At 41.4% G+C, this 25,140-nt stretch overlaps 2 protein-coding genes across 3 annotated transcripts in view; one reads left to right on the top strand and one right to left on the bottom strand.

Annotated features, from left to right (window-relative positions):
- CFAP74 (cilia and flagella associated protein 74) overlaps positions 1-25,140 on the bottom strand; it is a 95,466-nt gene that overhangs the window by 55,961 nt on the left and 14,365 nt on the right. The gene's annotated exons all lie outside the window — the stretch shown is intronic.
- Positions 3,171-23,523, top strand: GABRD (gamma-aminobutyric acid type A receptor subunit delta). 2 transcript variants are annotated; one of them, XM_064470117.1, is made up of 9 exons: positions 3,171-4,289; positions 13,713-13,825; positions 14,403-14,470; positions 15,946-16,166; positions 16,967-17,049; positions 19,302-19,439; positions 20,362-20,514; positions 21,109-21,320; positions 22,590-23,523. In XM_064470117.1, the coding sequence occupies exons 1-9, from the start codon at positions 4,222-4,224 to the stop codon at positions 22,887-22,889; spliced, it is 1,356 nt and encodes a 451-aa protein (XP_064326187.1). In that variant the 5' UTR covers positions 3,171-4,221; the 3' UTR covers positions 22,890-23,523. The 2 variants fall into 2 exon arrangements, with proteins under 2 accessions (XP_064326187.1, XP_009498622.1); XM_009500327.2 differs by having other exon boundaries at positions 3,172-4,289; positions 20,359-20,514.

Here is a 25,140-nt window from a genome sequence, read left to right as displayed (position 1 = left end):
CCTGTCCTGTTTAGAAAATGATCTATTAAGACTCTTGGGTAACACAGTGCAACTGTAAAATAAATTTACATCATGTCCCATTATACGTTCTCAAAATCCTGAGGTAAAAAAGGACTATGAGAACTTTTTATTTGGTCCAAATCACTGAGCATATTTCTCCTAAATCCCACCAAATTATGCTCTCCAATAAATTATTTTATGGTAGCAGTTACAAAAGAATGGATGACTATGATCAGGAAAACATCACACCTGTTACATGTTCCAGAAGGAAAATACTTGACAGCTTTCGAAATGTGGGTGTCTGGTCTTAATTATAGTAAAATATTACTGTGAAGGTGTGACCTTTGCTTACTGCTTGAGAAAGTGTAAATACTTCAAAAATTAGTAATTGTTGATGTAGTAATAGTAACAACTAATAACTTAATAAGTAATAATTTTAAAATTATATTTAATGTAAAATTGTCCAGATGTGGGCGGAGCCGAACACCTTTTGATGGATGGACGTGCTCAGATAGTGTGGAAGTGCTGACCTCGGTATCACGTTGGCCATTATTACACCGCTTTGCCAGATCTCCTGTAGCTTCATGTGTGCAACAGCAAAGATGAAAGGCAGTCCCAAACCACGTAACTCTGACCTGACACCCTGGGCATGTTGGAGCAGGGCTTAATCCCATGTGGTCTCTGATGATCCATCTGAGCTCCGCAGGCAAGGCCAGAGCATAGGATGGGTGTTTTCGTAAGAGCTAGTGCCTGCAGCCGTAGGGATTGAGGAGAGGTAGTAATTTAGTAGAGTGACAAAAAGGCTTAAGAAAAATTTAGTGTCATGGACCATCTTTTAAAGAATATGTGACAGTTCCAAGCCAGTAACTAAAGGAAAGCTGTAATTATTGTCAAGAGGATTAGATGAGAAAGGTTTGGGGAGCTTATTTATTTTGTTTTGTTTTGGTATTTTAATAGCAATTTTAATTGTTTTTTAATCTATCTCTTGAGCAATTTTAATCTGTCATTGGCTGTAAAGAGTTTGGGATATTCTGCTAGAACTGTAGGAAATTAAATATATTGTTGATCATTATTATTTTAGCCCCTCTCTTCCCTTTGGGTAATAGGATTTGTTAATTTTGAGTGGGGGTGTACATATATATAGGTGTGTGTACATATATGTAACAGACGGTTTGCTTAAATATGTAATTGTATGCAGAATCAGCTGAAAACAAGGCTGAATGACCTAGTGTTTGTCCTCCTTCTATCTAATATAGAGGATAAAATTAAGGCCTATATACATCAAAGGTAATTTATTTATCTGAGATAAGTTACACATTTATTTTAGGATTTTGTGGGGACGGATCTTAGAACAACTCTTTTTCTGAAGTACAGGCACAAAGTGGTGGCTAAATCAGTCCTCTGAAAATAACACAAGATTGTGTTAAACCCAGGCACTATTATGGTGGCGATGGAAAACTCCCCATATATATTTCTTTCATTCATGATGACATTAATAATCCAAATCTATACTATAAAACCTTGATCATTCAAGATGGTTTCAGCAATTGGATAAATATCCCTACGCGATGCCCAGTGAAGTGAATGGGACAGTTAAGTTTTTCCAGGGATAATCAGAACCCTAATTATATACCTTGATTACCAGATTTTTTCAGAAAAATCATTAAAATCCTGGGGCTAAACATATTCCCATCACAATAGCTTTGAAGGTTTTGTGGGCAGTCACCCTACTGGTTTCGGCTGTAGAGCTGCTGAAAAGGAGCATAGTGGAAGAAGAAGAAGTAAGAAAGAGAAGTAGCTAATGAATTTAGGGAAAATATGTAGGTGATACTCTTCCTCTTTTTCTTTTTTTGCAATATCAGAATCACGGAGAGCAAAGAACTTTTCCATAGGAGCAAAGTAATGCTGAAAGTGTAGTTGTTGTAGAAATACAGTTCTTTCAATAGTGATTCTTTTAGATGATTGCCATTGTATTTTTAGTTGTTTTAATGGTCAAATCTGTAGCAATGTCTATCCTTCCAGAGCCTTTGTCGCCATGATGTACTTATACCAACACGTGAATTACACACTCTCGCACACTTCTATGTGTCATTCGCATATAAACTACCCATATACACACACTCATTCTGAAAGTACAAATTGCCTCGTCTGACTTTTGCTGTTTTTACAGATGTATCTGGAAGACAGAATACTGTTCTTTTCTACTAGTAAATTAGATGACAGCTGTCTAGCCAGACAAAAGCGATACCAAGGAATTCTCAGAGTAGGTACGTGGCTCATTGGAACGCCATCCTTAGAGTAGGAAAAATACGAAAAAATGTCAACAGAAAATCTCCTGAAAGGTGTAAATCTGTTCTATTACACAGAGAGACAAAATCATTCCATTCTGTCTGTCATCCTGTGAATGCCTTTAAAAATCTTCTCTGCCCCACCCTGCCGGGGTGGAGTGAGCGAGCGGCTGTGTGGGGCTTGGGTGCTGACTGGGGCTAAACCACAACACCCTCCTCCAAAAAACCAGTTTTCTTGCAACAATCCAACTACTTGAGTTTAAATTTAGATCTTTTCCTCCTTAGCGTGCATTAGCTGCAGGCGTGGCCATTGAAATGTACAGAGGGAGGAAAAGATCAGAAGGACAATAAACCCCCACGTCATTCTTAGATGCTTATGATATATGATCTTATAGAATCGTAGAATGGTTTGAGTTGGAAGGGACCTCTAGAGGTCATCTGGTCCAACCCCCATATATATGTGCGTATGTGTTTGTGTCTGTATTGTGTGCATCTGTTCTTCTCCTGGATCCCACGGAGCCGTTATTTTCCTCGCCCACCACCCCTCATTTGCCATTTGAACTATTGGTAATAATTAATACTATAAAATTAAGCATATGAAAAGATAAACCGAACGCTTTACCCCAGGTGCATCCTTTCATTTGACTGAGGTATCTGCACATTCATTTTTGCTTTACAATATAATTTCTTTAAAATGTCTCCCTCACAGTGTTTCCTTTGTGGGTTGGTTTTAAAATTGTCATTCGAGATTGAACAGCACCAAAAAGCAGAGGAGGCAGAGGATGTGAGAAGAAAAGAGCGATTATGGAGGAGAAAACCGAGTATGACCCGCAGGTAAAGATGAACCCAAACTCCCGAAAAGCCTTCTGGCCGGGGTTCCCCGCTGCCCCCCCGCCGTGAGCCGCGGTCCTTCGGAGCAAGCGGAGCCCCCCGAGCCTGCAGGGCTCGGAAGGTGGGGTCCCGCACGGCGTTACGGAGCGCGGGCGGTGCCGGCCCCCCGGCCCCCGCGGGATGGAGCCTTGCACACGCCGTTTGCCAGCTCCGTGCCTGCCGAAGGAGCCCGAAGCGTTTCACTTTCAAGAAGCCCCTTCGAGCGACGAGGCAGAAGTTTGTAAAACCTCGCGCCTGCCTCTCCGGGGTTTGTACCGCCGGCCCGGGACAGCCTTCAGAAAGCCAAGAGGTGGCGGTTTCCCCGCACCGGAGAGCTCCTATTTATAGCCCCGCTTCCCTCGGAGAGCGGCCGTGCGGCTGGGCTCGGCTCGGCTCGGCGCGGGGCGGGGGCGCTCCCGCACACGGCCACGCTCGGGTCCTGCCGCTCGCATGCCCTTCCCTTCGCCGGCTAAAGCCGCTCCTGAGCCCACCTCGGGCTGCCTGCGCTCCCTGCCTACATCGCCTTTGCCCTCAGCTCGGGCTGCATCTCCCTCCTCCTCCTCCTCCTCCTCCTCCTCCTCCTCCTCCCCCCCCCCCCCCCAGTGATTATCTGCACAGGACATGCCTGGCACCTCCGCAGCACTTTTAGTTCGCTCCCCCCCGCGCTCGGTGGGATTCATCTATCATTTCGGAGGTTATTTTCGGCACCCAGCCCCGCACCCGGGAAGACCGGCCGGCGGCAGGGCGAGGCGGCTCTGAGGGCGGCAGAGCGGCGCTGCCGGAGCCGGGCAGCGGAGCCGGGCGGGAGCGAGGCGCGGAGCTGCCAGCCCGCAGAGGCGGAGAGCTGCCCCGCTCCCCGCTCCGCATTTCTGGCTGCCCGCATGGCTCCCGGGCACTGTAGCGATTGTGGGGGCCGCTGCTGCTGAGCAACAATACGCTGCTTTAAACTCAGCCTCAACTTAGCACAGCAAGGAAGGATGGCAACGCCGCTGGAGCTTTGGAGCTGCCAAGAGAGCCAGGGAACCTGGGTTTTGGTTGCCACTGTCTAATAAATGGGAGTAAAATGGAATTTCTTACCTGGGTTTTTCCTGCCTTGGTTCTACTGTGCACCCAACAGCACAGGTGTATCAGGTAAGAAAACGCCTTATCATTCTTTCTTAGACTGGCCTTAGACAGCCGTTCTTTCGGTGTGGCTGGGGCAAGAGATGCCAGGTCTGGCTGCAGCTCCCACTTCTGCCCAGGGGTGCTCTCCGTTTAAGGGCTACGACTACTTTGAGTATGTGCTCAGTAGAAAAAGGGGTCTCGACTGAAGTTTGCTCAGTGCGCCCCATCTTTTTTCTTTTTTTCTCCTTCTTTTTCTAGCAGAGCATGCACTTCTGCCAACTGAGCAGCAGTTTCTTGGGTTAATCAAGGGGTGTGTTTTTACACACAGGATGCCTGTGTGTAAAAATTCCGCAGGATGCCTGCGGAAGCCTTTTCCCGAGGGCACTTACTCTGAATTGGGGACAATCACTTTTTGTAATGGCACTGCACATCCCAGCCAGCCTCATCCCCTCTAAACAGCTCTGTAGGGGGCCTGCGTGAACATGAAACTCTCCCATAAAACCCAGCACAACCAGTGGGGCACTAACTGAACATCTTTGCTTAGGGCCTCCAAAGGCACAATTAAAAAGCCCAAAATACAACACATTCCTTTCTAACGGGTTCATTAAGTCTCCTGAAGTTGAGATAAGAGGAGGAGAGTGGCAGAGACCTTAGAAAAAACGTTTGAAGAACGCTAACCATTTCTTAAGATAATGAATTGTAAAGATATATGTTTGCAATTCTCAGTCACATTTATTCAGAAGGTCTTAGCTAGGCAACCAGCTACACTCTCTATATATTCTCTACAGATCTGGAGGCTGTATGTGGAGAAAGCTTGCCATGATTATGCAATGAAAATAGAAGGGGGAGTAAAAAAGAACTTGCTGCATGTAAAAACAAGCCCACATCATCCAGAGCAAGGATGGCTGTGGTATTAGAGGGGTCTTCCTACTTCTACTTCATAGACTTTATTAATAGCTTCAGAGGAGCATAAGAAGCAAAGGGATGACTGTAGTAAGACATAACGTTGCTGTTACAGTTTTTGGAATTAATTGGTGGGATCTGATTTTTTCACTGGAAAGGAAAAGGATCTTGCATTAGAAGAAGTGTCAAGTCAACTGCTCTTATTCAGGACTGACATAATGATTTATCCTGTGACCTTGAATCTGTTATCCAGGGTCAGACCCTGACAACCTCACTCTCTGAAGCAATCCAGTATTACAGTGAAGGCAGAGAAAATACTGCTTATGACCTCAGGGCATCAAGATCTTGCCTATAATTTCGCTGATCCTGTTTCTCTATCTGCACTTGGGCTAGCATGAAGTATTTTGGTTGCAAAGTGGTGTTTGAGTATAAAAGAAGGAAAAAGAAGACTTTTGAGGAGGAGTCAGCCTCCTCAGCCTCTGTCTTCAGGTCTGTTTCTAGGCACAGCAACTGCCAAGATATGTGCAACCTCTAGTTTGTTGGATAAATTCTTTTATATTTGGATTAATTACCTAGTTACTCGACTTTCTTCCTCCAGTTACACAATAGTTACGAGTTGTTAGAAATACATACACTCGTGGCAGAGAGTAAGGCAAGGCAAATTCGAGCTTGTGAAATTCCAGCTCTTGGGTTTGCAGTAGTTTTCCAAATGTGCCAAGGTGTAGGACCTTCAATGGTCACCGAAACTGCTCTGTTTAGTACAACAGCTTTCTGAAGATTCAGGATTTAGCATGGCTGTGGCAGGACATTGTTTGATCTTGTAAAAATTGAGTAGCCTTGCTTACATGTGTACTTCTGATGAGTTCCTGATGAGAACTAAAATGAAATTTTACCCTTGCATCAGTAAAATTCCTCACACATTGATGACCTGTGAAATAATTCCCCTTGTAAGGGCCCAAGAAGCACATTAACTTCCTTATTCTTCTGCCTTGAAGTTCTGTAATATGATACTACATATAATTGTTTTTGGTAAGAGATGCTTTTATGAAAAGTGGTATTTTATTAATTCTGTGGTTTTATAATAATGGGCAAAACTGCCAATAGTTATATTTTATTGCTTTGATTTTGTTTTCTGTGTGTAATGTGATCCATGGTTATGATGACAGAGGCCATCCAAACCCCTGAAGCTCTCTGCTTGTGAGTTCTAGGGACTGGATATTGACAGGTGTAAGCAAAAACATATTCAAAAAAGGAAGAATATTTCAGCGAGTTCTGAGCTCAATGGTGTGACAAGATTTCCCAAAGACAAATCTTCCCAAAGGGAAGCTTTGGCCGAGGAGGGAAGTGGGAACACACGTCACCTGCTTCCTCACAGCATTTCTGAATGCCCTTCCAGGGTGCTGTAGGGGGCTGCACTGGAAGCCCGTTCTCTGCCATGTGTGCTATGTGACTGAAGTGAACGAGCCAAATTCAACCTCAGTCAGCACATCCTATTTTGCCTGTTTTACCTGTTTTCAGGTAAACATTTTTAAACAGTAGTGTTTTGTGGTCTGCTTGAGACAGTGATTAGTGGTGATAATTTGGCATTTATATGATTGACAGCTCTTTGGGGCAAAGACTGTAGCTTCCACTATTCTATCAGAGTGTGATATGCTGTGGATGCTGCAATACCACGTGTGTCACAGTGCAGGAGATCATCTGCTGAAACACGCTTAGTGAAATATTTCTTCATTTGCGTGGGGAAGAGTGCTATTGAGAGGAGTTTTGGGATGTATGCCCATGCCTTGTAATTCTTTACTGAAAGAGCTTTTAATTCTCCAATTAAAAATAGGTGTTTCTTTTATATTTAAGATTCTGCTACATTACATGAATTTTATACATTTGCATAGAATTATCTTTCTGTTGCGTGTCTCCCTCAGCCTTTTACTTCTATTCATGGAAACAGAGCAGCTTTAACACGTGAATACATCTAGAGTGGTCCACTTTCTGTAGCTTAAAACTCACAGAGAAGAAATAAGGGCTTTGAAGTTCAAAAGGTTGCCATGAGTTAAGTCTAATGCTTTTTCAATTACATTTTGAAATACAAAACATATTTACAGTGAGCTTCACTTAGAGTCAGGATGGCAGATGGGAAGGATACACGTACTGCTCCGGATAATCCTGGAGTTTGACAGAGGCCAGATTGCTCACTGACCCTGCAGGACATTCCTTGTCTTTTTCCCAAGAAAAAGTTTGCTTGAGTGGCAATGACATCAGGGACATTTGCCCCCAAAAGATTATGTCAAAGGAAATGAAACATACTCCACCCCAGTCTTCAGGATCAAACTGGTATTTCCATCTACTAGGTTAAAAGAGTCATATAACAATGATGCCACAGTCCCAAAAAGCATCAGTTTAGCAGATTTAAAGAAGAAACAGGAGATGCAATGACTTTCCATATCTTACTGCTATATGTATTTGTCAAAAGGTTAGCGCACTCTCCCTACAAGTGTGACCTAAAATTGGTACCTCATTGGCCACTGACTTAAAGATGCTGCCGAGCTTTTTGCACTGCTGCCAGAGCTTTTGGCACTGCTGTGCAAAAATCATATTGCTAATGTTAACTCTTGTTCAACTGCTGTAGTGCACTCATTCACACGGAACATACAGATTGCCTCTTCCATTGGTGCAATTTAAATACTTGCCAGATTTTTTTCTAGTCATATTGATAAATTTCTAGCAACCATTTTCAAGCAGTTTCTGGAAGATAGCAAAGACAGGCTAATACTTCACTTGCCTGACAAGCCCTTTAGAGACGTGCTGTCCAAGTTGATTGATGCATCTCCTCCAGATCACTCCACATTAGCGGAATGCAATGGTCCCGCAGCAGCTGGGAGAAAGATGTCAGCTCCGATAGAAAGGCTTTTGGGATATATGTACTTTTTATTCTAGAACTGATAGTACTTAGCTCTGGAAGACATGCATTTCTTTGTCATTTGAGATTAATTGCTTGGAGTTGCTTTCCCTAACCTGTGTCAAGGACAGTTTTGTTAGGCAGAGCTTGATAGTTTTGCCAGGTTTATCAATGTTGCTTCCCTCTCCCCTTTGTCTAGCGTGCAAGAGAACTAACTATTCTTTTCATAGTTTAAACAGCTGTAATCTGTTTTCTACTGCTAACAATGAGCTCTGCTGAAGTTCTCACGATGCTTATGGACAGATGCAAATATATTCTCCAGAATATCTGCTTGAAATGAGATGTGTACAGAGTCAGAGTGTGGATAAGAAACCATCTTCTTCGGCTTTAGATTTGGGAGTGAATTCCAGAGTGATATTAGTACACACGGCTGTGCTGCCATTCAGTCAGCTAGGCAGCCCACTCTGGCCTGGTGCAAAGTAAAGATAAGCTTTTGGATGAGCTGTTATGCCCCTTGAATTCTACAAAACAATAGCTTAATTTTACAAAGTCCTTTTCTTGCTAAAACAAGCTTTACAGCAGCTTAGGTCTGGAGTTTCCTTTCCTTTAATCTTTACTGCTTACACTATGAAAAGTTAATCCCTTCCAATATGTTTTTTCTATGCTGGTCTTCCTTTCTCAGGTACAATAAATGAGTAGTATTTTACGCCATATATACTCCTAACTGCTTATCAAGGACGAATGAAATTCTCCCACTGTCTTTCATGTCACTTTAAAGCACTGGATCTCGTGTACAGAAGTCTAGAGGAATGGCTCAAGGAGTCATCACAAGCTGGCCTGTAAAATGCCATGAAAACAAAGGTCTGCTTTCCAAAGTCATCATTTTTGACTGAGGACTGCTATACTATCTGCTAATATTCACATTTTTTGTCTTCACCAGATAAAAAAGAAATGAAAATGTCATAGGTAGAATAATATTCTTGAGTTTGTTATTTTGCCTCTCCCCCAGTATTCTTGAGGGACAAAAAAGAGGGGAATGGGAGATTTCTACTATGCTGGTGGACCTGGGATGACTTGAGACCTAAAGAGCACGTATCAGACTGACCCAAGCACAACTTGGACTGATTTACACCGCGCCGAATCATACACCCAAGCATACAGCCCTTGCTACATCAGTTCTTACCCTTGCTCCACTAGCCTCCATGTCAGTCTGACAAAATGTAATTTGAAGAATATGGCTGTTTAAAGTGATCACTGGGTAGTTTAAAGGTAAAATATAGGCTCACAGAACCACAGAATGGTTCAGGACCTCTGGAGGTCACCTGGTCCAACCCCCTGCACAAGCAGGGCCACCCAGAGCCACTTGCCCAGGACCATGTTCAGACGGCATTTAAATATCACAAAGAAGGGAGACCCCAACCTCCCTGGGCAAGCTGTCCCAGTGCTCAGTCACCCTCGCTGTGAAGAAGTGTTTCCTGACGTTCACATGGACCCTCCTGTGCCTCAGTTTGTGGCCATTGCCTCTGGCCCTGCCACTGGGCACCAGTGCAAAGAGCCTGGCTCTGCCTTCTTCACAGTCTCCCTTCATGTATTCATATACATTGGTAAGATCCTCCCTGAGCTGTCTCTCCTTTGGGCTAAACAATCCCAACTCTCAGCTTTTCCTCATGTGAGCGATGCTCTAGTCCCTTAATTATCTGCATAAAAAAAAGCCTAATACTAGAAAAAGCTTTTGGTAACTCACTGATAACTGTTTGCAAATGAAACTGTAAGTTATTCTATCTCACATATTCTCTCTGAGCCATTCTGTGAGCACCATGCTAGTGTGTGAGAATGGCAGTAACTGAGTAAGTGTAATTTTGTTGCCTATTTCAAAGAAATTTGAAAATGATCCAGTAATATAAACATCAACAAAATACATCTAACCGTAAAATTATTTCAACTGTAATACTTTAATAACCCCCACCGGTATTAAGTGCATATAGCTCCACTAACTTCAACGCATTTGTTACACTGATGATCTGGCCCTAAGGCTGTATTAAAATTAGAAACAAGATTCACTTTAATTGTGTCATGGATATTTAAGTAAAACTCCCTCTAGATTGTAATCTGCTTAAAACACAAGGCAAGATATAGCCTGCAGTTTTTAACCCAACTCTCGTCATTTGAACTTCCTTTTAGCTCTATGGCTCTCCTTAAAGCCATTTAAATAGAATACTGACACAGGATAACTGCTGCATACTGTGAATGCTTTTTCAGAAGAGATAAGGCTCCTGGCAGTTGTTACAGCGACATTACTTCTTTTATAGCAAGTCACTAAGTCAGTTATCTGGGGATGAGTTCTTGATGCACGCAAGTAGCAACACCTATTGTGAAAGGGGAACAGCCGAATTTGGTTTTATTATTTTCCTCCTGTTGACCACTCATATCTATACATGGTAGTCTAATTTTACAACGACTTGTACCTAGCACTTTGGCACTATTGTGTATGTAGGAAGCACCAGCTAGGTTCTCCCATCCTCACAGATCGGGCACGCAAGATAGGTCACTATGCTGCAGTCACCTTTTGACTTGAATGTTTTCAAAACGGTACAGAACTCGGCTGCAGTTTTAGCAACAAGAGTTAAAAAACACCATCATCTGCTGAAAAAGCAAAGAGATTTTCAACAGATCTATTCATTCAAGAGTATTGTAGTTACTTACTCTAACTACAAAAAGACTTGAAGTATATTCTTTACCTATAAAAGGAGCTCAGACATTTTACTGATTAGGAATACCTTTACATATCTACAGCTGAGACTTACAAGTTACAAATAAGTACATTTTAAAACAAAATACTTTCAACATAGTCTCATATGCTCTAATCTACCAAGGCCTTAATTTAAAAAATTGTTTTCTGTATTACCTGCTAGCCTTAGTATTTCCAGAAATAGGGTAGTGAATGTAAAAGAAAATAAATTAAAGAATATCTGAACTGCAATGTTCGATGGTATTGCAGAAGAAAGCCAGACCTTAGCATCTGGATCTTGCCAAGTATTATGAAACTATAATTTAATTTAATTAAATACCGAGAGTTGGATGATTGAAAGATCAGCACATAGGAAACAGCACTCTGATAGAGAGGAGTGTTTATATAGTTGATGAGACCCAATAAAGAAGGAAAAAACTGTCAACATGTGTTATAAATCTTCAAAGCCTTGGCTAAATCAATTATGTTGTGCCAATTTATGTAGCTGAAAATCTGGCTCTAAGTCTTCCAAGATCCTTACTCAGAAGAGATATAGGAACCTGAGAAATGTCTGAGAGAGTAATTTGAGCTGAACATATAGCAGTGTGCTCATGGCAAGGAAACACTATAAATACAGTTTAATATATATCCCCAATTTTAACGTTTTGCCTTGAACTAATGCAGTTTCACTTTGGAGCAGCATCCCTATCCTTTAAGGGCACTTAAGCTTTGACAACTCCATTACTGCAAGTTTTCAGAGTCTCTGCTACTCAGAACTTACATATATACATTGAAATTGCAGAACTCCCTCCATATATAATGTACACAGTGTACATGTGGGGCAAGAATTTTATGACCAGGGCAATCCAAGATTTTTCTTTCAGTCCCCTGTGAGAAGAAGAGCTGGTTATTGTAGGATACTCTGCTACTGGGCTAGCAGTAACTGCATGCGCTGAGCTGAATGCCCAGACCGGCATATTTTGGAGAGAAAAACCATGTGCTTTATGTGGGTCAATGTCGCATGAACACTCTAGGAAAGTTATGTAAGTACCAAGGCAGAATATGTTTATGGTACATTACTCTGCAGCCTTTCATCGATGTTTAGTGAGTTTCTCTTCTGTTCGTAGTGATATATATCTCTCACATGCCATATTTATTGCTGAACTCAGTGGAAGATGCTAAAACAGGGCTCAGACAGTTTTGATACAGTACTTGCCTTCAGATGCAGACCCTCTCAAACCACTGGCAAATTTTCTCTTTGCAAGGAGTTGTGGTAGACGTTGTCACAGTCCTTCATTTATCTATTCCTGTTATGTCAGTCACAGTGCTGGCAAGAGGAACGGTGTGAGCAGGCACAGATCTGCTTCAAATGAAGTCTGCCAGCTCACTTTAAACAGTTAATGAAGACAATGTAAGCTTGCCTTGCCTTTTTATAAGAGATTATGGAATATCCATGTAACTGCTTTTACCAGGAGGGTTGAGGGGCTGGCATCTGCCAGGTGGTGAAAAATGGCAACAGGAAACTGTGCTAGTGTCCTCAAGGAGCATCACTGGATCAGAGAGAAGTATGCCTAGCACTTGAGAGATGGAGCCTTACTTCTGGGAGGGGGACTGTGGCATGCTGTGCAAACCTGACAGTAACATTTTACCTCCCAGACAAAACCTACTGCCTGTTTGGTGGCTCACTCAGGCCCCAAGAGTGACTACAAAAGGGTGTGTGCATTGTGGCAGCCCACACTCCTGACCTGAGGAGAGATGGCCAAAACCCCACACTGCCTGAGGCTGGCAAGTACAAAACGGCACAAGCGGGTGAGCTTGGGCCCTCCCGGCGTGATGGAACCATCCTGATATGCCCAAAGCTCTGGGGCACCTGTGGGAAGGTGGAGCGGGACAGAGGCGTTTCAGTGCTATGGATACCTCACTGACCACTCAAGACAGTGGACAGGAATGGCCCCACATCCAGGACCATAGTCATTGCTCTTGCCCCTGCATTTCTGGGATCACAGAGCACACCTCAGGTTCCAGGAGAATGGTCAAATCCTTCAGGCTCACCACTATGGGCAGCTCCTTGCACTGCAGAACGACGGGTCCCTCTCAAGGTTTCTGGAGGCTTCCAAGTCACGAGGACTGTAGACAGCCACCTCTTAGGCTCAGAGCGAGGGAGAACTACGGGGGCTTTCGGGTGCCACGGACAGCACCTCCCGAGTTCCAGCACCACAGCCCACTCCTGCCGAGGTCTGGGTGCAGCGTGAGCTGGGTCAGGGCCGCAGGGATGTCCCCTTTGGTGGTTCTGTGAGTTCAGCTGTTCCCTTTTTAAGCAGGATCTCCTTTTTGACCATATCTTTGCAGTTTTCAGGTGTTTGTTCAACTTCTATTAGCATTGCTTTTCATATTTCTGAGGCCTAATGTATTGAAGTATCAAAGATGTTAAATCCAAATTCCAGCTGTGTAATTTTTACTGTTTTCCCACCACATTTGACAATATACCGGCCTTCTTGATCTCAGCTGTTCCATAGCGGTACTATGAGCTGTCACAGCTGCTGCCTCTTGCTACTCAGATAGCTGCATTTCAGCATCCACAGATGCATTTTATGCAGTATACAAAGTATCTTGGTTTCCCTTATGCTTTCTTTACATTTCTAAATCTGTTTTTTTCCTGCTTCTATTTTGGAAAGGAAAAAAACCTTCAAAAAGTATGTGCCTCTATTTCAGAAAGAGGACATAGCCTCACATGTTTTGACTTAAACAGAAATGTCTGAAATGGTTTTCCTATCCATATACAGTATTTTTCCACGAAATTACCAATATAGCTGATTATACTGTAGGTAGTCTCTGGTGTAAAAGAAGTCAATGTTTTCCATTTTCTGTTATTTTTCTGTCGGTAAACACGGCCAATTTTTAAAAGATACTTATTCTCTCTACCTAGAGCTATGAATGACATCGGAGATTACATAGGTTCCAACATCGAAATATCCTGGTTACCCAACCTGGATGATTTAATGAAAGGGTACGCACGTAATTTCAGGCCTGGGATTGGAGGTGAGACTTTGAAAGCAATGTCTTTGTTTCTTACAATTCTTGTACCCTTGGATGTTTATGCGAACTTCATCCTCTACATGGTTAAAAGATTGTGGTTGTCTATTACTTGGATACTGGAAATAATAACAATTGACAATTTGCTTGATCTTGAAAAAAGACAGACTGTACAACAGAGTTACCAACAGTCTTCTTGCTGATAGAGCTCTTAAATGACTGATTCCTAAGTTGAAGGAATTTTGGATTACATTAAGTAGTGATAATTTCTGCATTTGCTTGAAGCCATGCTGTCTGAAACTAGGTGATGTGGTTTCCAGAAGGGATTCCATAATTATCAGTAGCTGTGATTGTATCTCCTGTCCTTTTTCACTGAAACGGGGTGTTCTGTTGGAAACTGAGGACGCAATCTGTAAAAGATTCCAATCTCTTGCTCTAAGGTAGATTTTACTTGGAAAGCGTACTTTATAATGGAAAACACCTTTATGAATTCACTCGGTATGAAAGAGCAATCTTGGGTCGTCTGTATTTTTATAGGTACTATGATGATGTAAATCACCCCATTCAAACATTTTCTTCTCAGGTCCTCCTGTTAACGTTGCTCTTGCAATTGAAGTAGCCAGCATTGACCACATCTCAGAAGTGAACATGGTATGTCATCAGTTAAACCTACCACGTTGTGAACGTATGTACTGCAATGACAGAAAGTGTAGAAAACTAGCTAAACAGAGAGACAGTTGATCCCAAACATGTTTGGAGTGGAGGAATTACCACAAGAAGATACTACAATGAATAAAAATAATTTAAGACTCAGGCAGTCTTAAATTATTGCCAGTGACATATAAGTCACTGGCATTTCTTACTACAGTTGGCAAGGTTGGATCTGTGCAGTGCCTACTGACAGAACGCCTAATTTTAAGCATTAACTCCAACTTCTGTTCAAATTCCTTTTTCACCACAGATATTTCCAAAAAGAAGCTATGGGAACAATTGGTTGTGAGATGCTCCTCTTTTTTCTGTAAAGATCTTTCAATAATGCCGTGGAGTGTGACAACTTAAAAGTCACGTAAACAAGCATAGGCATGAATTAACTGCATTTCTGGAACACAACAGATTTAATTTTAAAACCAAAACTTTGACTTTCCCTCTATCCTTTTCCTTTGTTACAGGTACATAACTTCACCTGATTTTTTAGTTTTGCTTTAAAAAACCTTCAAAAACAAAAATTGTATTTGTGGAGATAAATAAACTGATTCTCTTCATTAAGACATACGCAACACTTGCAACATGTTATATTGTTGTGGTTCAGCCCATCAGCAGCTAAGCACCACGCAGCCGCTCGCTCACTCCCCCCACCCCTGTGGGATGAGGGAGAGAATCAGAAGAGCAAAAGCAAGAAAACCTGTGGGTTGAGATAAGAACAGTTTAATAATTAAAATAAACTAGTAACGATGAGAACAATGATTATGATAATAATGATAATGTAATAAAAAGGAAAAGAGGGAAAAGGGGAAAAAAACCCCACAAGCGATAGAACCACTCACTACCTGCTGACCAACGCTGCTGGTCCCTGAGCTGCGATTGCTGCCTCCCTCCCCCGGCCAGCTCCCCCCAGGTCACACACTGGGCATGACGTTACATGATATGGACTATCCCTTTGGCCAGTTTGAATCGGCTCTCTTGGCTGTGCCCCCTCCCCTCCCAGCTTCTTGTGCTCCCAGCAGAGCCTGGGAAGCTGGAAAAGCCCTTGACTAGTACAAGCGCTGCCCAGCAACAACTAAAACATTGGTGTGTTATCAACATTGTTTTCATACTAAGTACAAAGCACAGCACTGCACCAGCTACGGTGGAAAAAAATAACTCTATCCCAGCTAAAACCATGACACTGACTATAACACTGACACTGAATCACTTTTGAAATCTTGGCTTTACCCATAGTAGAAGCATATGACAGAAATTAAAATGCTTGGGCAGCTCTATGGTTGACTGAGTATAAAAATATCTATTTGCACAGGAAACAGTTAATACATTTCTAGGCTGATACAATGCTTTTTTTACCAAGTCCCAAGGCATTATCACTGTGCTTGTTTAGCATCACTTTTTAATTGGAATTTCTGTTGTCATAGGAATATACCATGACGGTATTTTTGCACCAGAGCTGGCGAGATGACCGTCTGTCTTACAACCACACCAATGAAACTTTGGGCTTAGACAGCCGGTTTGTGGACAAGCTCTGGTTGCCAGATACTTTCATAGTAAATGCCAAGTCCGCCTGGTTCCATGATGTGACTGTGGAAAACAAACTTATCAGGCTCCAGCCAGACGGAGTAATTTTATACAGCATCAGGTGAGTCAGAAAGAATGCAAGTTTACTCTAAAATGTATTAACTTTTTGAACAGACTACAAAGCAATCACTGTTTTCCTAGGATGCTTTCCTAAAATAATTATTAATTTAAAACAGAAGAAAGTACCGGTGACTCCTATCGGACACGCCTTTGCTTTACAAGGATTACACTGCCAGGAAGGTATCTTTGGCAACGCTAACACATTTCCCACCGCATCATCACTGATGACTTTTAGAATGTCCTTAATGGGAAATAAGCATCTCATAACTATTTGGCCACCAGGCAAGGAGGAGCTGAATGCAGAGCAATGACTCTCTTCCCCACTCTCTCACTATTTCCCAAGGGAACTATGAGCCTGGTTTAGGCTCAACTGCCCCATCTTTCAGAGAAAGTCATGTTTCCTCACTTTGGAAGAGTGTTCTTGCTAGAACTCAGTAACTATATTTAAAGTTAATTGTGTAATGTTCTAAGAATTAATGAGTGTGCACCTTTGAAATTGTAGAGACCAAAGTCACCCTTAAGGTACTGGTAGTGATCTTGGGGACAGTGGAAGGGACTAGATTTGACTCAGAAAAGTCCTTTTTACCATCAGAAGCAGCTGAAGCGTTCTCTGACAATAGACAAGTCATCTGACCTTTCTTCAGTTTCCCCCAGACTTAGGAAAGACAATCCCCATCAGGATTTTTAAAATAGTTTCCTGTATTAGTATTAAGGTTTCAAAGTTTTCCATTTAGTCTTTGAGTTCAGAGGAAAAGGCTCTATCTGAATGCAACTAACTGGTGTTCACATTGCTTGGAACAGGATTACCTCAACAGTGGCCTGTGACATGGACCTTTCCAAGTACCCAATGGATGAGCAAGAATGCATGTTGGATTTGGAAAGCTGTAAGGGCTGAGTACAGTGTTTCATATAATCTGTATTTTGTTGTTACTTAGCTTGCTGGAGTTTGCTGGAATAATTCTGTTCTAGTCAATGATGTAAGGGGTGCCTTAGGCTTTAGAAATAAAGGGTACAAACAGGAATCCCTTTATTCTCTGTGTTTAGACCTGAGAAGTCCATTAGAGCACAGACTTTTCAAGACCAGTTCAGCTCCGATCCAGTTCAAAACTATAGGATTCAATTTAGTGAAAACGAACAACCTACAGTTCTGCTGACAAACGTCTGGAACTTTGTGCTTCATGTAAAACCTAGTGCAAAACTGTGACATTCACTAGCGTTACTGAGGTTTCCATCAAATCCAGTGAGAATAAATAGAAAAGCCCACAGGCAAAATCTGATGTGCTATTTTTATTTTATGAGAAAATGGGAAAAAGAAAGAATTCCCTGCTTTTAATGAATGTTATTGTGACTAACCCTTACATAGCTGTTTAGCTTGCCTAGGCATTCTGGTATCTGTACACAGAAATAAATCACAGCACTGCATGGATTGGCCTAAATTCATTTGTACTCAGAAAGGAAGATGAAGAATGAGTTTATGTTTTGTCCAACCTGTATTTTATCTATGATCAGCACGCAATTCCCATGAGCATTAATACTTCTGAATGAAATTCACCACTGACACAAGCAGTGGCCCCCCATCAATGGCAACAAATCCAGCCTTTTGTGGTTTGTATATCAGGGAGTCTACAGGTCCTGAGGGTTCCAGAGATTTGTGAATAGCCATTTCTGAGCGGACTCACTGGCCTATTGATGCAAGTTTCTCTTTTTCTTTTCTAGCTCTGACTTTGTTTTCTAGGCAATTAACCACAATACCATTTTATCCTGTCAAAAATAGCAATCTACAGTTTTACTTATATAATCACCAAATGCAGAGGCAGCAGACAGCGAACCAGCAATCCATTCTCTCTCCCAGCAAGTTCTGCAGGGAGTTTCGGTGGTGGTTGAATTTTTAAACTGAATTTCAGGGTTTCGATTTCAGTGAAACAAACATGTAGAAATAAAGCCCCTTTAAACAAATGCTTTAGTAGCAAGGTGTCCATTAACAGCAAAACTAGCAAAGATCGATTTCCTATAGATTTGCATATCACATACATCCCCTCATACATATCCCCTGCTGCTCTGCACCTCTCCCTAGCAGTTATCTTCCAGCTGCCACCCATGCCAATCTGCAGTCATTAATACAGTGACTGTCAAGCTACCTGGTGCATCTCAGAGTGGTCAAGGGTCTGAGTTATACTGCTGTTCCCTAACTGGATGCACAAATTTTATTTTCTGTTCTCTACACACCATTTCTTAAAAAACTTTCAAGAATCTATCATCTTTGAAACCTTTACCTTTCTATCATTTTGATTTGAAAATATTGAGGAAGTTCAAAGCTGTTAGGAGGAGAACTGACAGAAAAACACTGCATAGGCAGTTTCCATAGGCATTGTTTTCTGGCTAAATTACTTTAAGCCTGGGGGAGGCCCTAGCAGTTGTTTCCGAGCGTGGGGATTCATACGAACAATCGGCTGAATACATCACTTTCATGCAGTGTCCGTTTGTGAAAGCACTGTCGGGCTTGCAAGGGGAGGTGCAGAGCCAACTGGGCGCATAGTTTTGAGGACACTGGGGGAATCCCTGACAGAGGAAATCTGTTGCCCCAACGCTGCTGGCTGGTACAGAGTACCTGTCTCATAAATCCATGTGTGAACTTGGAGATAGACTTGCTGTACCGAATTACACTCTGATCTGTCGTCAGTAGGACAGGCATAGATATATTGGATTTTGTAGTTAGTTTCTTTTATAAACAGAAAGTTCTGTGACTCTGAGATCCAAGCACCATGCAGGGATAAGTAGTAGGCTAGTTTGAGTGCCACAGTAACAGTTATTCTACTTTAAATGAGTATGCAAATGAGCTTTTTGAGAGATAATTTGAACATTTCTCTCGACACTGAAGCGCGTTGTTCCATACCGCATATTGCTAGTCAGTGTGAATCAACTTGAATTATTCTCCCTGTAGGAAAGCTACCCCAGTGTGACACTGGCAACACTGATGTTGCCGGGACAGTGAATTATCCAGACTGCATCACAGCATGTTTGCAATGGGACCAATGGAAAACAGCATAGCTGAGGAATTAGAGGACTTTGATGATGAGTCCTCTCAGTTTTTAATTTCTTCCTCAAACTTTGTGTTTATTCAGCTTTCTTTTGGCAGATGGCTACTCTTCAGAGGACATCGTCTACCACTGGTCAGACAACCAGGAGGAGATCCACGGGCTGGACAAGCTGCAGCTTGCACAGTTCACAATTACCAATTACCGGTTCACAACAGAAATGATGAACTTTAAATCTGGTAACAGGATCTGTCTCCAATTCAGGGACAGTATCTGACTTTTTCCTGCATAGGGAAACCTCCTGTAGCTATAATAGAAAATCCTTCTTCTTAAGTAACTAATTTAAGAATCTGTCAGGTTTCTGACAGGAGTTTTCTTTAGCTTACGCTGCAGAAAAGGCCAACCTTTGCTGTGCCTTCAGGTAGCCAGGATAGCATATTATGCCCTTTAGTTCTGTATGTTTGACAAAATACTGCATGGAGCAGCCAGCTAGCACTTAATAGAAAACACTTAAGATATAGCTCACATGTTCTTGACCTAATTTGCAACTTTGGCTGACAGAAAATTTCCATTACCCTGACGTTACGAGGCTTATGACGTACAGTCAGATCATTCAAATTCTATCCAGTAGAAGTCAGTGGTGTGTATGCATACCACTGGGTTTATTGCAGTGTTTGTAAATGATTGGAGTAATTTTTTTCCTGCTGATTTTTCATCCTCTTTCATGTATTCAGATTCTCATTTATGCTGCACATCTCCTCTAAGCTCTTTTTTTGAGTTTGAAATTAACTTGGCCTTTTAAAAAATCTAAATTTAGTAGCTGGAGGACTTTCTACAGCAGATGATAAGACAGTACACATTTTGAAGCAATACTGTTATTTGAGAAGACTCATGATTTTATTTTCAGATCTGGCATTGATATGACCTGAGACAAATCATTTGACCTATTCTTAGCTAACAGTGCTGATGAGAACTGCAGTACCCACATGCAGGGTTTATGAAGACTCATTGAACAACATTCAAAAAAGCTTTTTGGGATCCTTGTCCAAAAGATGTTTAAGAATGTAGATCTGTGTCGTTATAGGAGATGTTATTCTGAATATCAGTTTAACTGTAATTCACACATCAGAATCTTTCTTTATCTGCTCTTCTTTCCAGCAGGTCAGTTTCCCAGGCTCAGTCTCCACTTCCACCTTCGGCGAAACCGAGGAGTTTACATCATTCAGTCTTATGTTCCTTCTATCTTACTTGTGGCCATGTCGTGGGTGTCCTTCTGGATCAGTCAGTCAGCTGTGCCTGCCAGAGTGTCCTTAGGTAAAACAGATAGTTCAGGGAATGAACAGGGAAGGGTAGCCGAAGTAGTAATTATGGTCTCTGATAATCCTCATTTTCCATGAAGGTGCATTTATGAATTCCATGTTTATATTCGCAGAAGAGAAGGTCCTTTAAGGGATTTCCTTCATGTTTTAATTTCTGTCATGCTATCTGAGCAGCTGCCTCAGTAAAGAACAGAAAATAACCATCTAAAGATGGGTAAAAGCAGTAGTGACTATGAGGCAGATGTATGAAAGAATTGATTTGAAGGAACTGGGACAATGACAACAAATGTTCCTAGAGCTTGTGGATCTGTTTGCCCAAGTGAGGGCTGCAAGTCCTGATGCAAAAGTTTGAGGGTTAAGTCTTCTGGTTTTGTTTATCCTGATCTATAACAAAACCAGGGATAACATGTTCAAAGCTGCCTTAGTCATACAAATGCACAGTTTTTTATAAGCTCCTGTTTTGAAACTCCGAAGCACACTATTGAGGGGCTTCTACTGTGAAAATATTCCTCAGCTTCAGATTAGTAAATACACTTCTTATAGTGTAGCCTATGAAACCTAAAGCAAATTTTCTCACACTACACTGTAGGTATAACTACTGTTCTTACTATGACTACACTGATGGTCAGCGCCCGATCTTCGCTTCCACGAGCATCTGCCATCAAGGCACTTGATGTTTACTTCTGGATTTGCTACGTGTTTGTCTTCGCTGCGCTGGTAGAATATGCATTTGCACATTTCAATGCTGACTACATGAAAAAGCAAAAGAACAAGATAAAGGCAAGAAGGCAGAGCGCAGAGGTCAGTAAGCGTAATACTGTGCATAACGCTGTGAAACGTAATACTGTGAACAACTTTGCAAAATATTTTATGCATTATGAACTTTTTCTACTATTAAAGCAAATTCTTCTACCCCTTTTGGAAAAAAAAAATCCTAGTTAATTTTTCTGTCACATTAATAAGTAAGCAACTAAACACAGCTGCTAATTCCCCCTTGCAGCACGGTTAGCACTAAAGGCAACATATTCTTACATGGTTGGTTGCTGTATTTGAGATAGAAAACAGAGAATAAGACAGAATGAGTAAGAAGAGAGGCAAAGTATGTCTTGAACCAGATTTGTACGTCTTGCACTTTGATAATATGTTTAGACCTTTTCATATTTGTCCAGTCCTCAGTGTAACTTACAGTAACTTTGAGTTGCTCCTGTAGCATCAGGGCAAAGTAATGATGACAGTATTACATGAGATGGGGAAGAAAGGCCTTTACTGAGAAGGCATTCTTAAGTAGCTGCTTCTGCTAAGACTCTCTTAGTTCTGCTACAGCAAAATAAAATGCTGTCAGCAAAACAAAAACCAGGCCTGTAGTCTTGAATGTTGTCCCCTGGAGATTACATTTTTTACACCTAAACTGCATAAGGCAAATACAGATATAATTAGCATGGATATCAGTTGCCTAGGTCTGAAGCCCCATGAAACCAACCAAAAGAGTCCATAGATGAAACTTCTTCCAGGAACTCCAGATGGCTTTGTTGCTTTCTTCATGTGCACACATGCATGTTGGTGATTAAGGAACATTTTTTCTGTTGGGCAGTCCATAGCTTGTAGTCCAGGCCTACATATTACTTAACTCTCTGGCACCTTGGATATTATTTATGATTATTATTACTTAATTATATTAAGCTGTAGTGGATACAGCTGATCCGTATTCCTTTTCTGTCCCACTTCCATGTTCTCTCAGCTCTGACAAGAGCCTGATGAGTGCCTATTGGCTTTGGCCACAGAATGGGATAACTGCCTCCTTAAAGTCAGTCAATTATTTTCAGTCAGGGGGCCTAAGCATGCTGTCTCAATGGTGCCTTGGTAATTCAAAGCATGTAGAATTATGACCAGAATTCAGACGCGGTAGCACAGTCTTTCAGTGGTCTTTCTGCCAAAGCAAGCGGTAAATACCATTCAGCACGTATGGATCTCACAGGTATCTCACCGTATCAGTGGCATGGCTAGCTTGGATGAAGCACGCTACCTTTGCCCTATAAATTGCTATTATAAGTTCTCCTCTTTCCTTTGCAGATAAACGTGAAGAATGCCATTGTTCTGTTTTCCCTTTCCATAGCTGGTGTGAACCAGGAACTGGCCATTTCCAACAGGCAGCACCGAATTCCCAGAAGCCTGCCTGGATCATATGGCACCATAGAAATCGAAACTGGAGAGACAAAACAGCGGCAAGTAATGAAACTGGATAAAAAGAGTGGTCTGAAGTCCCTCTTTAAGCCCATTGATGCTGATACCATTGATATATATGCCAGAGCCGTGTTCCCAGCAGCCTTTGCAGCAGTCAATGTTATATACTGGGTTGCCTACACAATGTAAAAAAAAAAAGAAGAAAATTCACGTGAAGAGCTACAAATGGAACAACACCTACAGACTAAAAAGCCCTTGCTGAAACTGTGTTGATCCATCCCTTCTCAAAATATTTTCCACAGAGCTCAAGACATTTCTAAAGTCAAGAAAGTCCTGCAATCAATTCCTGCTCAGAGCATCAATTTATTACCGATCTGATTTGGTACAGTAACAACTGTACTTTGCCAAACAATCCCAGCTCCTTATTTCCTGTATTACCATGAGACAACTTTTCAGATGTACATATTTGCAGCAAAAGTTTAAATCTTAAATTACAATAGTTTTCCTCCACTTTAAGGGTTGATCAGTAATGAAGATTTGGCTTTTCACACTCAGATCATTTCCTTTTTTCTAATGGAAGAGCTAATTCCTCACTTCCACACATGGGTGATTTTCTGCATCTGGCCTTCTGTGGGATGGTCTAAGTCTAACAGTAATGGTAAAGTTGGAGTTTTTAATCACAAAAATTTCATGAACAAAATAAAAGGGAATAGAGGGGAGTGGAGGCTTTTTCTTGAATTATTATTTGTCTTGGATAAAGTATTGAAAACATTTCAATGCTCTTAGTCACAGCATGAAATAAAATATACTACATAAAATTCTACTGAATTGTTAATAATGATTGTATTACATTTCAGATCTAAGCTAATGAAATTTTCAGCACTTAAAGACAGTAATATTTATTAGTTTAATAGGCCCAGAACCAGACAAAAGTGATTTAGAAACACAGGGAAAGCTCAGGATTTCTATGCTGGATTGCAAAAAAATTTAAAGGTGCTTGATAACGAAGGAACTCGGACTCCATTTTCAGGAAGGACTTTAGAATTCAGTCTGTTCATCTTCAGTGAGAGTCTACCATGTGTGCCTCTGAAAATATCCTTTTTGCATCTATCTCTAAATAGCTGAGTGAAGTAAAAAAAGTCAAATGGCTTCAAGTTACGCAGTTGCTTTTGATATTTTTACCATTTTTATTCAGAGGCTGACCTAATATGTTAGGCCTCTTCACTTCCATTATTTGTCAATGAAATTTGTGGGTACTCTTACACACTCCTTAATTCAGGACTACATCCTCTCACCCAACTCACGCAAAAGAACACTTTGTTCTGTAAATAATTCCAGTGAACTCAGCAAATGAATGCGTATTGACAACAAATACAAATTTCATAATTAATCTCTTTAAAACTCCACAGCAAATATATTGGGATATGGATTAAAACAACTGGAATATTGCTAGGTTAGGAAACCAATGTAAGACACTTCAAAAGAGACCTTTTTTTTAAGGATTTTGTTGCCTTGAAAGTGAGAGGCTGTTTCAAATATAGAGAAGACTGACACAAAAGAAAATACGACATGAAAGAGGGAGAGAAAGAAGGATGCAAAGCAAGTGGCTGAAAGCTGTGATGGAAGGGAGCAAGGGGAGGTGCGAGATTAAACAAGTCAAAGATGTAGATAAGAGTTGCGCTGGGCTTTGAAGATTGGGATCTTGAATGTAGTGGCTGATGATTAATAGTTGCAATTGCAATAAGGATGAAACAAGCGTTTAATCGCAGTGGAGTGTGTGCACATATGCTTTGATTTCATATGACCAGCACTGAAAGATAGAGCATTTTAACACAGATTTATAATTTAGAATAAGATTTTTTTCACTATCACTGAAGTAAGAGACTGCTCTGAGGAAAAAAATAATGATCCTGAACTGAGCTATAATAGAAAATATGCTCCCATTATAAGTCAGGCTTAGGTTCATCTCAGTCTTTAGTTTGAGTTGTAATGGAAAAACTATTTTCCAGCAGTGTGCTGGAAAGTGCAAACTGACATCAAGCTGTAATTGTTCCACAAAGTTCTCACCCGTCTAGCCCTGGACTGAAACACCCGGATTCTGCTCCAAGATCTTGCCACTGACTTGTTGGGTCAATCTTAATTAAGTCATTTCACTGCACCATATGCAAAAGTGATGTAATGATACTAATTTCTTTCCTATATCTTTGAGATTTACGGAAGAAAAACACTTCAGGAGAGACAGAAACTCTTATCCTCCAACTAGGTAAGTGCATCCAACTAGTACTTATGTGGTGCTATTTACCATAGTTCCTGAGAGTCTCACACACTGACTTAAAGCAAAGTATCACTCAACTTTCACCTTATCCAGAAAGCTAATGAAGTTCTGCATCTCCTTCAATACATGCAGGGAATTAGGCTTCTCCTTTTCCTTCTGCTTCTC

This window comes from Phalacrocorax carbo, chromosome 20 (genome assembly GCF_963921805.1).
Source record: "Phalacrocorax carbo chromosome 20, bPhaCar2.1, whole genome shotgun sequence".
In the NCBI taxonomy this organism is placed as follows: domain Eukaryota; kingdom Metazoa; phylum Chordata; class Aves; order Suliformes; family Phalacrocoracidae; genus Phalacrocorax; species Phalacrocorax carbo.
The sequence above is the reverse complement of the archived record's forward strand: the minus strand, read 5'-3'. Positions and strand labels throughout refer to the sequence as shown.